Source organism: Rhinopithecus roxellana, chromosome 5, assembly GCF_007565055.1.
Source record: "Rhinopithecus roxellana isolate Shanxi Qingling chromosome 5, ASM756505v1, whole genome shotgun sequence".
Lineage (NCBI taxonomy): Eukaryota > Metazoa > Chordata > Mammalia > Primates > Cercopithecidae > Rhinopithecus > Rhinopithecus roxellana.
In genome coordinates, this window is record NC_044553.1 from 128,699,733 (window position 1) to 128,714,052 (window position 14,320).

At 49.4% G+C, this 14,320-nt stretch overlaps 1 protein-coding gene across 3 annotated transcripts in view; it reads left to right on the plus strand.

The window, feature by feature from the left end:
- The first annotated feature begins 10,770 nt into the window (after window positions 1–10,770).
- The window catches only part of ATP10A (ATPase phospholipid transporting 10A (putative)), a 182,264-nt gene continuing 178,714 nt past the window's right edge, over window positions 10,771–14,320 (plus strand). Inside the window, exon 1 of one of the 3 annotated variants that reach the window (XM_030930129.1) lies at window positions 10,771–11,676. In XM_030930129.1, the coding sequence (XP_030785989.1) occupies window positions 11,228–11,676 (449 nt within the window). In that variant the 5' untranslated portion in view covers window positions 10,771–11,227. The remainder of the gene's footprint in view (window positions 11,677–14,320) is intronic. The other 2 variants (XM_030930128.1, XM_030930127.1) reach the window with 2 other exon arrangements.

Below are 14,320 nucleotides of genomic sequence, written 5' to 3' on the forward strand. Positions count from 1 at the left end.
CTAATTTTCTCCCTAAAATGATCCTATTGTCCTGCCACTCCCTTATCTTTAAGATGGTAAAGATAATTATCAGTAAATACTAAGGGAACTCAGAGACTGGTGCCGGTGTGGGTCCTCTGTATGCTGAGCGCCGGTCCCCTGGGCCCACTTTTTCTTTCTCTATAGTTGGTCTCTGTGTCTCATTTCTTTTCTCAAGTCTCTCGTTCCACCTAACGAGAAACACCCACAGGTGTGGAGGAGCAGGCCACCCCTTCAGTACTGCTCTGCAAAAATAGTATTGTACTGCATGTGGTCATCTGGGACCTACATCCAACATAATGTTTCCAAGATTTCTCCATGTTGTCGTGTATAACACGACATACTGAGACACCATCTGTACTAAGCCCAGGAAGTCAAGACTGCAGTGAGCGGAGATCACGACACTGCACACCAGCCTGGGCATCAGTGTGAGTCCCTGTCTCAAAAAAAAAAAAAAAAAAGAACATATTTGTGTGTATATATAAATATACCAAGCAAATGACATATCTTTGCTTTCTTTCCTCTCTTATTCCCTTATCATGTAACTATAAGATATATTGAGCCAGGTGCCTTGACTCACATCTGTAATCCTAACACGCTGGGAGATGGAGGCAGGCGAATGGCTTGAGGTCAGGAGTTTGAGACCAGCCTGGGCAACCTAGAGAGACCCCTATCTCTATTAAGAAGAAAAAATATTTTGACTTTATATCAATATTTAAGTATTGCTAATTTTACATAATACTATTTAAATTATGGGATATTGACTGGGCCCAATGGCTCATGCCTGTAATCCCAGCACTTTAGGAGCCTGAGACGGGAAGAGCTCTTGAGCCCAGGAGTTCAAGACCAGCATGGGCAACATAGTGAGACCCTGTTTCTATAAACGTACATGCATACATACATACATACATACATACATACATACATGCTTATCAGGAGAAGAGTAAACATTACTCAAGGACTCTACCTCTTCTGGAGAAGGGATGGATTAAGGAAATGCATATGGGTACTAAACTGACAGTCAAGGGGTAGATTTGTGAAGATTAATTTTAAATGTTAATTTGACTAGATTAAGGGATATCCGGATAGCTGGAAAGGCATTATTTCTATTTTATTTTTATATGTTATGTTTTATGATTTTTGAGATAAGGTCTCACTCTGTCACTCGGGCTTGAGTGCAGTGGTGCAATCATGCCTCACTATGACCTCAAACTCCTGAGCTCAAGTGATCCTCCTGCCTCAGCCTCCTGAGTAGCCTGGACCACAGGTGCATGCCACCACACCTGGCTAATTTTTTTACTTTTTGCGAAGATGGGTCTCGCTAAAATGTCCAGGCTGGTCTCAAACTCCTGGACTCAAGCCATCCTCCTGCCTTGACCTCCCAAAGTGCTGGGATTACAGGCATGAACCATGATGCTCATGCAATTTCTGGGTCTGTTTAGTGAGGGTGTTTCCAGAAGAGACTAGCATTTGAATCAACAGACTGAGCACGGAAGATCTGCCCTCATCTGATGTGGGCAGGCACCATCCAATCAGCCGAGGCCTGGATAGAACAAGAAGGCAGAGGAAAGGCGAATCAGCTTCTCTTCTGGAGTGGGCCATCCATCTTCTCTTGCCTTGGACATCAGCACTCCAGGTTCTCCAGCCTTCACACACCAAGACTTACAGCATTGGCCCACCGGGTTCTCAGGCCTTTGACCTCAGGCTGAGAGCTACACCTTCGGCTTCCCTGGCTCTCAGACCTCAGTACTTGGACTGAGCCACACCGCCGGCTCCCTTCGTTCTCCAGAGGGCACATCATGGGACTTCTCTGTCTCCATAATCCTTGTAGCCAATTCCCACAGTCAGTCCCCTCTCATCCAGCCATCCATCTATCCATCCATCTATCCATCTATCATCTCTATCCATCATCATCTACCTATCTATTCTATGTATCTATGTATCTATGTATGTATCTATCTGTCTATCTATCCTGTATCTACCTATCATTTATCTATTTATCTATCTGGTATCTATCTACCTAATCTATCATCTATTGTCTCTATCATCCATCCATCATCTATCTATCTATCTAATCCATCCATCTACCTATCATCTCTATCCATCAATCATCTATCTACCTATCATTTATCTATCTTTTTATCTATCTGTTATCTATTTATCTAATCTATCATCTCTATCATCCATCCATCATCTATCATATCCATCCATTTAAATATCTATCTATCTATCTATCTATCTATCTATCTATCTATCTATCTATCTAATCTATCCATCCATCTACCTATCATTTCTATCCATCCATCATCTGTCTATCCTCCTATCCATCTATCTATCTATCTATCTATCTATCTATATCTATCATCTATCTATTATTTCTATCTATCTGTTAATATCTATCTTCTTTCTGTTTTTCAGGAGAATTCTGACTAATACAGCTATTTTATAGTTAATTTCTTGAGTTGAAAAACTAAATCCAGCTGGAATATTAGTTTGGAAAATGTATAAAATGAACTGGTTACTTTCAGAGTTCCATTTAGGGACATGGCATATTTTATAGATACTATTGGGATCTTTATCACATTCAGCAAAATTTTAAGTTGACTAGTCATGTGACAACACACTTCTCATCTATAATATTGGGATAAACATTCTTCTGCCTCAACGAATGGCCAGGAGGGTGGAGAAAATGACTATAAAATGAGAAGCACATGCCTGGCTGGTGTTACATGTGCTACACAGGCCAAATATTACTGCTGCTGTTTGCTTTAATTATTTGCAAACATCTTGAACTGGTTTTTGTTATTTTTCCTTAAATATTTTATTCTAAAAAAGAGACCATTTTGTTCATTTATTGCATTTTCTAATTGCCTATTGCTTGCATGGAAGTAACTTGTTGATTTGTACATCTTTATCATATAGTTAGCCTCATTACTAACCACTTCCCTGATAAAAACCACAGTTTATTACCTGGGTGTGGTGGCATGCCTGTAGTCCCAGCTACTTGGAGGGCTGAGGTGGGAGAACCACTTGAGCCCACAAGGTCGAGGCTGCAGTGAGCTGTAATTGCTCCACTGCACTCCAGCCTGGGGGACAAAGCTAGATCTTGTCTCAAAAAAAAAAAAAAAAAAAAAAACTCACAAAGTTGCAAATAGTGATAGATTTTGCCTTTATACCTATAAATATTGCTATAGAGTAAAAAAGAAAACTACAAATAAACTATTTTCCCTTGCAATTATGCAATTATGCTATCTAGTTTTAATAGCAGGTTTTGCTAACCTTGCAGAATAAATTGAGAGGATTTCAATATCTTTCTGTACTGCATTATAAATAAAATTGAGGAATAAACCATTTTGTAAACTTTGTCAAATGTTCTTCATTGCGTGGTTTTGGAGGATGAGATTCTGAGGACCCGTTCAAGAACTTCTGGAGATTGTTAATCTATTCAAAATATATGCTTATTCCTTATTAATTTATATTTTGTTTATTATATAAATACATGATCGTGATATCAAGGTAAATGCTTTTTCTTTCAGCACACAAGCACAAGTGTTGTCTCTCTGAGTCTTTGCTTGCCTGGAAGTGGATGTGGAACCCTGGGTGGGTGGCGTAGGAAGAGGTGCCCGGAGAGTTGCAACCCCAGCTGGGCTCCGCTCTCTGGTGTCTTCCTTCTGCCGGGTCTTAGTTGCCCTGTTAGTTCCCCGTGGCTTTAAAATATATTTTTTGTAAGCATTTTGTCCATCTTTCCTAGATGTCTCCTGAAGGGTTATCCCAATTTTCTTGGTCTGCTATTAGCACAGGCAACAGCGAGAGGGATTTTTCTGGATCCACCCTCTCATTTTTGCCAGCCTCTTTTGTATATTTTCGTTTCTTTATTTTATACCCTATATTCTGAAAGAATTCCCCAATATGATCATCTAGATTGTTAATGTTGCCACTTGTGTGTGTGTGTGTGTTTTAAATTTGTTACCTGCTGTGCTTTCTACTTCTAAGACTTTTTGGCTGTTCCTCATTTACTTCTTTTCCACGGCAATTTTATGGATGGGCTGGTCTGCTGGATATCTAAGGACAATAATGGTGATTTCTAATGTTATTGTCTCTGTTCTGCATTGGCTCTTTTTTCTCAGAGAGGGGGAATTCACTTGGGTGAAGTTTGCTTTTCTCTTTCATGCTACCAGTTGTTCTGAAACAATCCAGTGACTCTTGACTATAATATAGATTCATGCGTATCATGGCAGATAGAGACCAGAGGTCCTTACACCCGGCTGCAATTGGAATCACGCAAGAAGCTTTTAAAAACTCTGGGTGCTGGGGCCAGGTCCCCATGTGTACTGAGTCTGGAGCGGGGCTTGGGCATTGCTTGGGCATTAGAAGCTCATCAGGTAACCTTAAGGAGCGGCCGGTCTTAAGAGCAACTACTTGAAATGACCAGCATGGGACTTGGAGTGGCATCCGGGATGTAGCAACATAGCGGCCTCGCTATTCTCCCAACTGCGCCTCATCCTAGAATGGCCTGCTTTCTCTGATTTTGAGCCTTCTCAAAGGATCTACTGGAAAAACTCACTTTTTTTAAAAAAAAGCATCCTTGTCTACTTAACTTTGTGTTTTCTTTTTTCTTTTTCTTTTTTTTTTTTCTTTTTGAGGCAGAGTCTCGCACTGTCTCCCAGACTGGAGTGCAGTGGCGCGATCTCAGCTCACTGCAGCCTCCGCCTCCCGGGCTCAAGAGGTTCTGCTGCCTCAGCCTCCCGAGTAGCTGGGATTACAGACGCCCACCACCATACCCAGCTAATTTTTTTTTTTTTTTTTTTTTTTTTTTTTTCAGACGGAGTCTTGCTCTGTCGCCCAGGCTGGAGTGCAGTGGCCGGATCTCAGCTCACTGCAAGCTCCGCCTCCCGGGTTGACACCATTCTCCTGCCTCAGCCTCCCGAGTAGCTGGGACTACAGGTGCCGCCCCCTCGCCCGGCTACTTTTTTGTATTTTTTTTTTAGTAGAGATGGGGTTTCACCGTGTTCGCCAGGATGGTCTCGATCTCCTGACCTTGTGATCCGCCCGTCTCGGCCTCCCAAAGTGCTGGGATTACAGGCTTGAGACACCGCGCCCGGCCCAATTTTTTGTATTTTTAGTAGAGACGGGGTTTCACCATGTTGGCCAGGTTGGTCTGGAACTCCTGACCTTGTGATTCGCCCACCTCGGCCTCCCAAAGTGCGGGGATTACAGGCGTGGGCCACTGCGCGCTGACGATACATTTTCTTCTATGTGTTAGACTTCCCGCGAATGCGTTCATCAGTTTTACGTATTCCTGATATCCCTCAATATCTTCTGAGATATCTTTTCCTCTTCTGAAGGTGCTCTTCCCCAGTTCCCCAGCACAACTGTACATTTATCTTTTTGAAAAACGTCGTGTTTTTGTTTGTTTTTTATTATACTTTATGTTCTAGGGTACATGTGCACAAGGTGCAGGTTTGTTACATATGTATACATGTGCCATGTTGGTGTGCTGCACCCATCAACTCGTCATTTACATTAGGTATATCTCCTAATGCTATCCCTCCCCCCTCCCCCCTCCCCACAATAGGCCCTGGTGTGTGATGTTCCCCTTCCTGTGTCCAAGTGATCTCATTGTTCAATTCCCACCTATGAGTGAGAACATGCGGTGTTTGGTTTTCTGTTCTTGTGACAGTTTGCTGAGAATGATGGTTTCATATACACCATGGAATACTATGCAGCCATAAAAAAGAAAGAGTTCATGTCCTTTGTAGGGACATGGATGCAGCTGGAAAATATTGTTTCTTTTTAAAGGAAATTTAGTTTGGAAAAAGGGAGAACAAATTATCTCAGGCAGGCATTTCAAAATATGAATTCCTTAGAAATGATGGTATACGGGATAAGGAAAAGCTTAAAAATAAAATATATAAATCTTTGCTTATCTCTCTAGATTTTTTTTTTTTTTTTTTTTTTTTTTTTTTTTGACGGAGTTTCACTCTTGTTGCCCAGGCTGGAGTGCAAGAGTGCAATGGTGAACCTTGGCCCACCGCAACCTCCACCTCCCTGGTTCAAGCGATTCTCTTGCCTTAGTCTCCCGAGTAGCTGGGATTATAGGCATGAGCCACCACACCCGGCTAATTTTGTATTTTTTGTGGAGATGGGGTTTCTCCGTGTTGGTCAGGCGAGTCTGAACTCCCGACCTCAGGTGATCCGCCTGTCTCGACCTCTGAAAGTGCTGGGATTACAGGCCTGAGTCACTGTGCCCGGCCAGAATTTTGTATTTCTAGGATTATGTACATAATCATAGATTCAGCTTATCCAATCATTAGTCAATTACTTTTATCTAAAATTTCACAGCTCTATATTTTGGAACTTTTTGAATGATGCAGAGCTCATATTAATTAATTAATAGATAGCATCTGTGCCTGCTTTTTCATATTACAAATTTCAGAATCTAGCTGGACCAGGCAGGAGGATTGCTTGAACCCAGGAGTTTGAGGCCACCCTGGGCAACATAGGGGGACCCTGTCTCTTTCTAAAAATTAAAAATAAAAATTATTTATTTATTTATTTTTGAGATGAAGTCTTGCTCTCTCACCCAGGCTGGAGTGCAATGGCGCAATCTAGGCTCACTGCAACCTTCACCTCCCAGGTTCAAGCAATTCTCCTTCCTAGGCCTCCCAAGTGACTGGAATTACAGGTGTGCATCACCATGCCAGGCTAATTTTTGTATTTTTAGTAGAGACAAGGTTTCACCATGTTGGCCAGGCTGGTCTTGAACTCCTGACCTCAAGTGATCCAGCTCACCTCGGCCTCCCAAAGTGCTGGGATTGCTGGAATGAACCACCATGCCCAGCCAAAAAATTAAAAACATTTAAAATAAAAAATTTTAAAATGTCAGAATCTGTTATGCCTATTTGTAAGGGCAATCACTAGAGTAAGTATTAAACAATGCTGTCTGGTTAAAATGTTTTAGATTGTGATTCTTACTTATTCCATAATTACCTATTTCACCAGCCATTAGAGGTACTGATTCTTGGTACCTGAAAACTGGAAACAATCTTGATGATTGTCTCATTCAATTCTTAGTTGGAAAGGAACACCCAGAGTCTCTTCTCTGCCCTTTGTTTATGCCCTGTGCGCATCTGGTGCATATAGGTGCGATCTCATCACATAGCTCTAAACCGCAGGTGTCTCCCAGCATCCCCCACAGCTGTGTCACCAGTGCAGACCTTTGCTGTCATGTCTGGTCTTCAATAGGCCACTGCCCACTTGCTGTCTCACACTTAACATGGCTTATGCTGAGCTTGCATTTTCTCCTTAAACCTGTTCATTTATTTTCCTCACTGAAACATCCAACCTATTGGCCAGTCACATTAGCTCTGCTTGGAAGACGTACTTCCAATTTGTCTATGTGTGTCTATCCAATGCCAGGTCTAAGCCACCTCTTAATTTATACCTCTGCTGCTCCAACTGTGCTCTGAATCGATTGTCTACCTATTAAAAGAGAATATAAGATCCTCTCATCTCATGCCTCTCTGCTTGGGGCAGCCCCTGGCTTCCTATTGCACTTGGAGCAAATCTAGAGACTTGTTCCTTCCAAAGGCTAGTGAAGCCCCAAATGCTGGCCACTCCGCTGTTCCTCATGGCTACCCTTTCCTGCACCCAGACCTGCTCTTGACCCCAGACTGACATCTCCAGCTAAGCTTCTCCCCTGATGTCAGAGTCCTGCACCACTGCCAGCATGACTCCTGTTCCCGAGGGCTGGTGAGCACATCCAGTTCTGCCTCATCCTCTGTCTTCCCATCTCAGTAGATGAAACTTGGGTTTTTAGCTGCTGGGCCACCCTCACCTCCTTTCTTGCACATCCCACAACCAGTCCAACGGCATGTCCCGCATGCTCTGAGGCCACGTCCCACCTCCACCATGGCCACCCAGCCTGAGCCTCAGCGCCTTTGCAGGATCACTGCAGTGACTGCTTGCCAAGACGTCTCCCTTCTGCTCTGGCCCTCTACATTCTATTTACAATGCAGCAGGGGTGATCTCCGGAAACCTCGGTAAAGCCACTTGATGCCTCTGCTCAAGATCCTCCCAAGGCTTTCCCTCTCACTCAAAAGCTAAAATCCTCACCAGGATCCAAAAGGCCCTACGTGACCCCACTCGAGGCCACGTCTCCAATCTCCCACTCAGCTCCAGCCACCCCGGCTTCCCTACTGAGTCTGGAATCCCTAAACGCACCCCTCACCCCGCCCCACGCTTGCCATTTCTTCCCTAGATGCCTGCATGGCTTGTGTCCCCAGGCCTCCGCCTGTGTTGCCGGGCAGCCTCCTCGGACCACCCTATTGACGGGAGCAGGAGCCCGCCCCTCCCAGCCCTGGTCTCAGGTGTCCCTTCAGTTTCTGAGCCATCTGTGTTGGTATTCCCAGGTGAGGACTTAGTGTTCTGGGGAGCGGAGACTTGCTGTGTTTCCCAGGTGTCCCCATCGCCTAAAGCAGAAGCTGTGGGGTTGAAGGTTTTGGAATGAGTGTGAGGCAGAGGCCCCACCTGTTTCTTAAACATGGCGATTTCTCCTTCTTTGGGGCCTTTTTGACAGAGCTTCCCCCTCTGTCTGGAAGCTTCTTCCACCTGATCTTGTCCCATTCAGGTTTCAACTCCAATGCCCCTCTTTGGAAACGCCCTCCCTCATCCCTCCCTAAGCCCTCCACGGGGTCTCATGGTTTCTCGTTCGGTTGCTGCAGCTCCATGACAACGTCTTGTCCTCCCTAGCGCCCCGATGAATTCCTATGCCTGGAACATTGCTAGGCATAAGGCAGGTGATGAGTAGGTATTTGCCAAACAAGGACAGTTACAATGGTTCGCAGGGCCTACGGCAAGCCCTTGTTAGAGCCCTGTGGTGCAGATAGTCAGCCCTGAGATGACCAGACCACATCAGAGTCTTGTCCTCATCATGGCAGGCCAGGGTCTTAGAGTCCAGCTGGCAGAAGACACCTGAGCTCAAAACCCCTCCAAGTTTCCCTGGATCACACAGCGTGGAGACCTTTCCGGAGGTGAGCAGCTGAGCTAGGCCCTCCTGGAAATCCTGACTTTGGACTGGGGAAGAGCAGGTGGAAGAATATTCCAGACTTGGGGAGCATTGTGACTCACAGAATCTTGGAACCTTAGGGTGGAATGTGGATGGGATGAGCAAGGACTGTTCTGAGAAGGACAAGGAGACCTCTCGCCTTGGGGCTGGGTCTGAACCAGGGAGGGGCTGAAGAAAATCAGCAAGTTGGTGCCAGTTCCCCTCAGGGCCTCAAGGGACCTCTGAGGAATCAGCATTTGGCTTTGTAAGCACCAGGGTACTCCTGGAACCTCCAGGGTAAGCAAATGGAATGAGGTGGTAATTACTTTGGCAACAGTGTGGACTGGCTGAAGCTAGCAGTCTGGGAGGTGGGGACACCCCTGGAGGGTTTGGGCCAAGGGTCCACGGGGATGCTTGTGAAGACAGGAGGCCACTGTGGAAGTGCAGGGAGGCCAAAGGCCTCAGGGGTCACCGGGTGGGCTGCTAGAGGAAAACGGAGCCATGAGATGTGAGGCCCGCATGGGCCTTCATTCGCAGTTGATGCTCCGTTTGGGTTGCTGCTGATTGACTGTGAGACCTGACTCCTCTCCCTGACAATGCAGACTTTAGCCAAACTCTTCCCTGATCTGGGCCTCTACATCTCAAAAGCACACTGCTGTGACTGGGGGACAGGAGTATTTTCTTCATACCTGTCACCACTCTACCTTCTAACACTGGGGAACATTGTGGACGGTGGCAAAACTGGGTAGAGATGTAAGAATGTCATAACTGGACCCGGGTAAGCCAGGGTGCGGGAGAAGAGGGCCTCCCCAAGCCAGGGTCCTGGGGAAGACTTAAGTGATTTGAGTCCATCCAGGGCAGTGCCTTGTTAGCAGGCACCCCTAGGAAGAGCCTGGGACCAGGGCCAACCCTCCAGTCACGGCCTCCTGGGCAAGAAATAACTGCTTCTCATCTCTGTACTTCTTGAGTGGGAGGCAAACAGTCATAGCCATGGGACATCTGTGGGGTCTCACTGCGGACATGGGGGACTCCCAGCTCCTTTTTCCACACCGAGCTTATTCTCCTGCCCCCTCTCGGATGCCCCATGATACGGAGGGAAGCCCTTCACCCCACACTTCTGGGACATACTTCTGACCCTCCCCTCTTCTCCCCACAACCATCCTCGCCTCCCCCGCCGACTGGGCCATGACAGCCACCTCAGAGCTACAGCGCACAAGGAGCGTTTCTGTCCTCGTGATATCCCAGGGAGGGAAGTAGAGACTCAAATGCCTGCAAACCAAATCCTGTCTTTGCTATAGCGATGTATTTCTCCTTTCCACGAAAAAAAGAACAGAAAAAAAGAAAAAGAATTTAGGAGAGGAAGGAAAGACAGTGATGATGGTGGTGGAAAGGAAACTGTCTAGTTCACCCAAGAACGGAATCTGAAAGTGGTGGTGGGGGCTGGGCAGTGGGGTAGGGAAGAAGGTCTCAGAGGCAACGCAGAATCGCCCTTCCCAGGGCTCTCCAGGAGCAGAGGTCCTCCGTAAGAAAAAGACTTTAAACATTGGAGCACTGGATGCCATGGCTCCTTTGGATTTTGATTCCAGTTGATCCCCAGAGTAGGGTCCTAACCGGGGTCTCCCAGGTCGTTTCGCCGTCCAGGATGAAGCAGATCTGGCCCCTGGAAGGGCGCGCGGGCTGCTTGGGGACGGCGGCGCCTTTTCTCGCGCTTCGCGGTTTCCTCTCTCGTACGGCAGCCAGCGCGCGTTCGCAGTGTTTTGGGACCGAACTGATGCTTCTGGGAAACGAAACTAAACCTCTCTGAAGTTTCCAGCTCGGGTTTTTTTTGTTTCCCGCTATCCGGCGTGGCCCAGTCCGGGCGCGGAGCGAGGGCGGGGCCGTGGCCACCGCGGCGGAAACGACCCGGGCCGGGCGCGGGCGGCGCGGACAAGGGGGCTCTGTGCGGCACCCGCCCAGCCTGCGCCCTGGGGACTGCGGCCGGCGGCGGGGCTGGACGGGAGTGGACGGCGCTGGGCGCGGGCCGGGCGCGCTGACCGCGGTCTCCGTGCGTCCCGCAGGCGGGGAGCCCGCACCGCCGCGCCCGGGCAGCGAGTGATGATCACCTAAGAGGCCGGCGCAGGCGGGCGTGAGCGGCGGAGGAGCCGGGCGCGGCGACACGCGGCCATGGAGCGGGAACCGGCGGGGACCGAGGAGCCCGGGCCTCCGGGACGGCGGCGGCGCCGGGAGGGCAGGACGCGCACGGTGCGCTCCAACCTGCTGCCGCCCCCGGGCGCCGAGGACCCTGCGGCTGGCGCGGCCAAGGGCGAGCGGCGGCGGCGGCGCGGGTGCGCCCAGCACCTGGCGGACAACCGGCTCAAGACCACCAAGTACACGCTGCTGTCCTTCCTGCCCAAAAACCTGTTCGAGCAGTTCCACCGCCCGGCCAACGTGTACTTTGTCTTCATCGCGCTGCTCAACTTCGTGCCGGCGGTGAACGCCTTCCAGCCCGGCCTGGCGCTGGCGCCGGTGCTCTTCATCCTGGCCATCACGGCCTTCAGGGACCTGTGGGAGGACTACAGCCGCCACCGCTCCGACCACAAGATCAACCACCTGGGCTGCCTGGTCTTCAGCAGGTGAGTCGGGCGGGCGGGCGGGCGGGCGAGCGCTGGGTGGCCCGAGGCAGGGCGCCCCGGGAACTTGGTGTTGGGCGCGGTGATTGGCAGGGGCTGGGTGCTTGGAGGGCAGCTCCCCTCAGGGTGGAGGGCCCGGCTGCGCGGGACCTGGTGCCGACCGAAGCCACAGCGCCGCCAAGCCCCCTCTGCGCCCCGGCCGCGGCTAAAGGGGCGCCCTGGATGCGGGGCGCGTGGGGATCCCCTGTCACTCCGTGTCGGAGCCAGAATGATCCCAGGGCTAGAAACCGACGGCCGCTGGGCATCCTCATCCACAGCCGCCCCCATCTGAAGCGAAAGACAGGGAAAGCCAGCCTGGCCCCCGGCCTGAAGTCCGTGCCTCAGTCCTCGGCCAGGAACAGTGGTCTCAGAGCAGCCGGCACAGGACAGTAGAGCTCAGTCTGAGAACAGCAAGGCTCGGGACAGCAGCAAAGTGAAACTGCCGCCAAATCCTGATGTGCCTGGCACAGCTCAGGTACCAGGGCAGGGAAAATAACAGCAGTGTCCATCCTCCACTGTGAGCCGTGAGCCGCCAGCCAGGCAACGCCCGATAGCTGCCTGCCTAATTTTCTTCATCTTCACTTGCTTCCTCCGGGAAAGAGGCTGTGGGGGGTTTGTGAGCCCTGCTACAGGCAGTACCGGGGTGACCCTGCAATGCACCTCTCCTGCTCTTCCCTCCCTGAGTTTTAGAGTCTCAGGCGGGCCTGTCCGGAGGCCTGCAGCCTTTTCATCCTTTATGCTCTCCACCCCAAGAGAGCCCCTTGGTAGATCCATCTTGGAGCTGTGTCCATCAGCCTGGACCACCTCAAGGCCCTGTCCCTGAGAAAGGTGGGTCGTCTTAGCCTTCCTCCAAAGCTCAGCCCATCGTTACCTGCTGCCTCACCTTGCTTGACCCCGGTACAGGGACTGAGATGGGCTTCTGAATAGAACATTAGCGGTATCTGGCTTCCATCATGCATGGGGAGACTCTAGGAAGCCCTATGCCCTCTTAGTGGCATATTGTTCCCCTAAAAGAGGAGGGTCACAGTGGTTCTTGCCTCTTACAGGCAGGCATTCATGAGTGCCTTAGACACAGACATTCATGGCTTGGATGAAGCCATGGAAGCTGCCTCTGTAGCTGAGTACCTTTCTCCCTCCCAGCAACACTGCAGTGCTTATGCTCCATATTTATGTCAACAGAGTAAACGGGTTCAGAGAAGTTAAGTAAACCTGCCCAGTGTCACCCAGCAGCAAGGTCGGGGTACTCAAATTTGACCCAGGTCTTCCCGACTGCACAGCTTTTCGAATATTTCTGTGCTCGTGTGAAACTTTTCTAACAGTCACTGGAGGCGCTTGTTAAAATAACAGTTTTCCAAAGTGTCTCACTCAGCAGGCCTGGGATTGAGCCCAGGAATGTATTAGATTAGTGTGCAGGTGACTCTGATATGATGGCTCACACTTTCAGAAACACCTCTCTGCTGCTCCCAAACCTTGCCCTTTGGCCAGTCAGCAAGCGTCACTGTCATTGGACCGGGCTGTGGGATTTCCTGGCACCTGTTCACCAGAAGCCTGAGCAAGGACAAGAGTGGCACCCCTTACACAAATGCCCTCAGTGTCCCCCGCACGAGGCCTCCACCACATAGCCCTGTTGGGGTTCAACAGTTTTAAGCCTTTGCACAGATACCACTTCCTGTTATTACTGAGCCTGTACTCCTGTAGCCTCCTTTTTAGAAATACTTATGCCTCAGGAGAAATAGAGTTTATTTTCGGTTGGCAAAGTGTTTTGAACCCATTATGTCACTTGATCCTTACAGTAACTATCACACCCATCTTGCAGATGAGGAAACTGAGGCTGGGGTCTAAACGCTATTCTCTTGTCTCTGTGACCTTGTAAGGCTTCATGGGACTTTGAAACTTCAGCTCCCACTTACTATACCCATGTATGCCCCTCCCCTTCCACTCTGCGCTTGACTCCAGGCATCTGAACTCTCCCTCAGACTCTGTCTTTTCCCTAGTGAAGGAACTGTCAGCATTTTTCATTCACTTCCCAGCTGCCTTGAGGACAGTGGGCCCAATGCCCCATTTCTGTTTATTGTTCCCTGGGAAGGCAGGTCAAATTCTTCCAGTCCCAGAAAGGCTGTAAGAGGTGGTGCCAGGCCCTGGGAATAGAAGGAGGAGGAGGCTGGTTTCACCCAGAGTTTACTGTAGGGACAGATGGCACTGTAGGGCATGTCTACCAGGTGAAGTCCTGGATGGGGCTCCCAGCCCTGGGATGCAGGCTCCATGTCAGGTGAGGCCTCCCAGCGCAGGAGAAGAGTCGAGGACGGTGGTGTGAGGCCAGGAAAATGTTGCCAAGCAAGGTGGGGCAGAGGCCCAGTGCTGCAGTGAGAGATCAGGGGCGGGGGTTTGACAGGGTCATGGCACAGAGATAGAGAACAGGTTCTAGGGTACACTGGGGTGAAGCATTGACATGAAGCCCTGGCTGTCGGAACCTGGCACCCAGACAGCACAGAGGAACCAAGGAAATGACTTCTGTGTCAGGCCAAGGTCTGTGCAGTGCCTTTGGTTGACTGCAGAGAAGATCAGAAGCAGGACTGTGAACTGTCTAGGTCTGTTTTGTGTGGCGCCT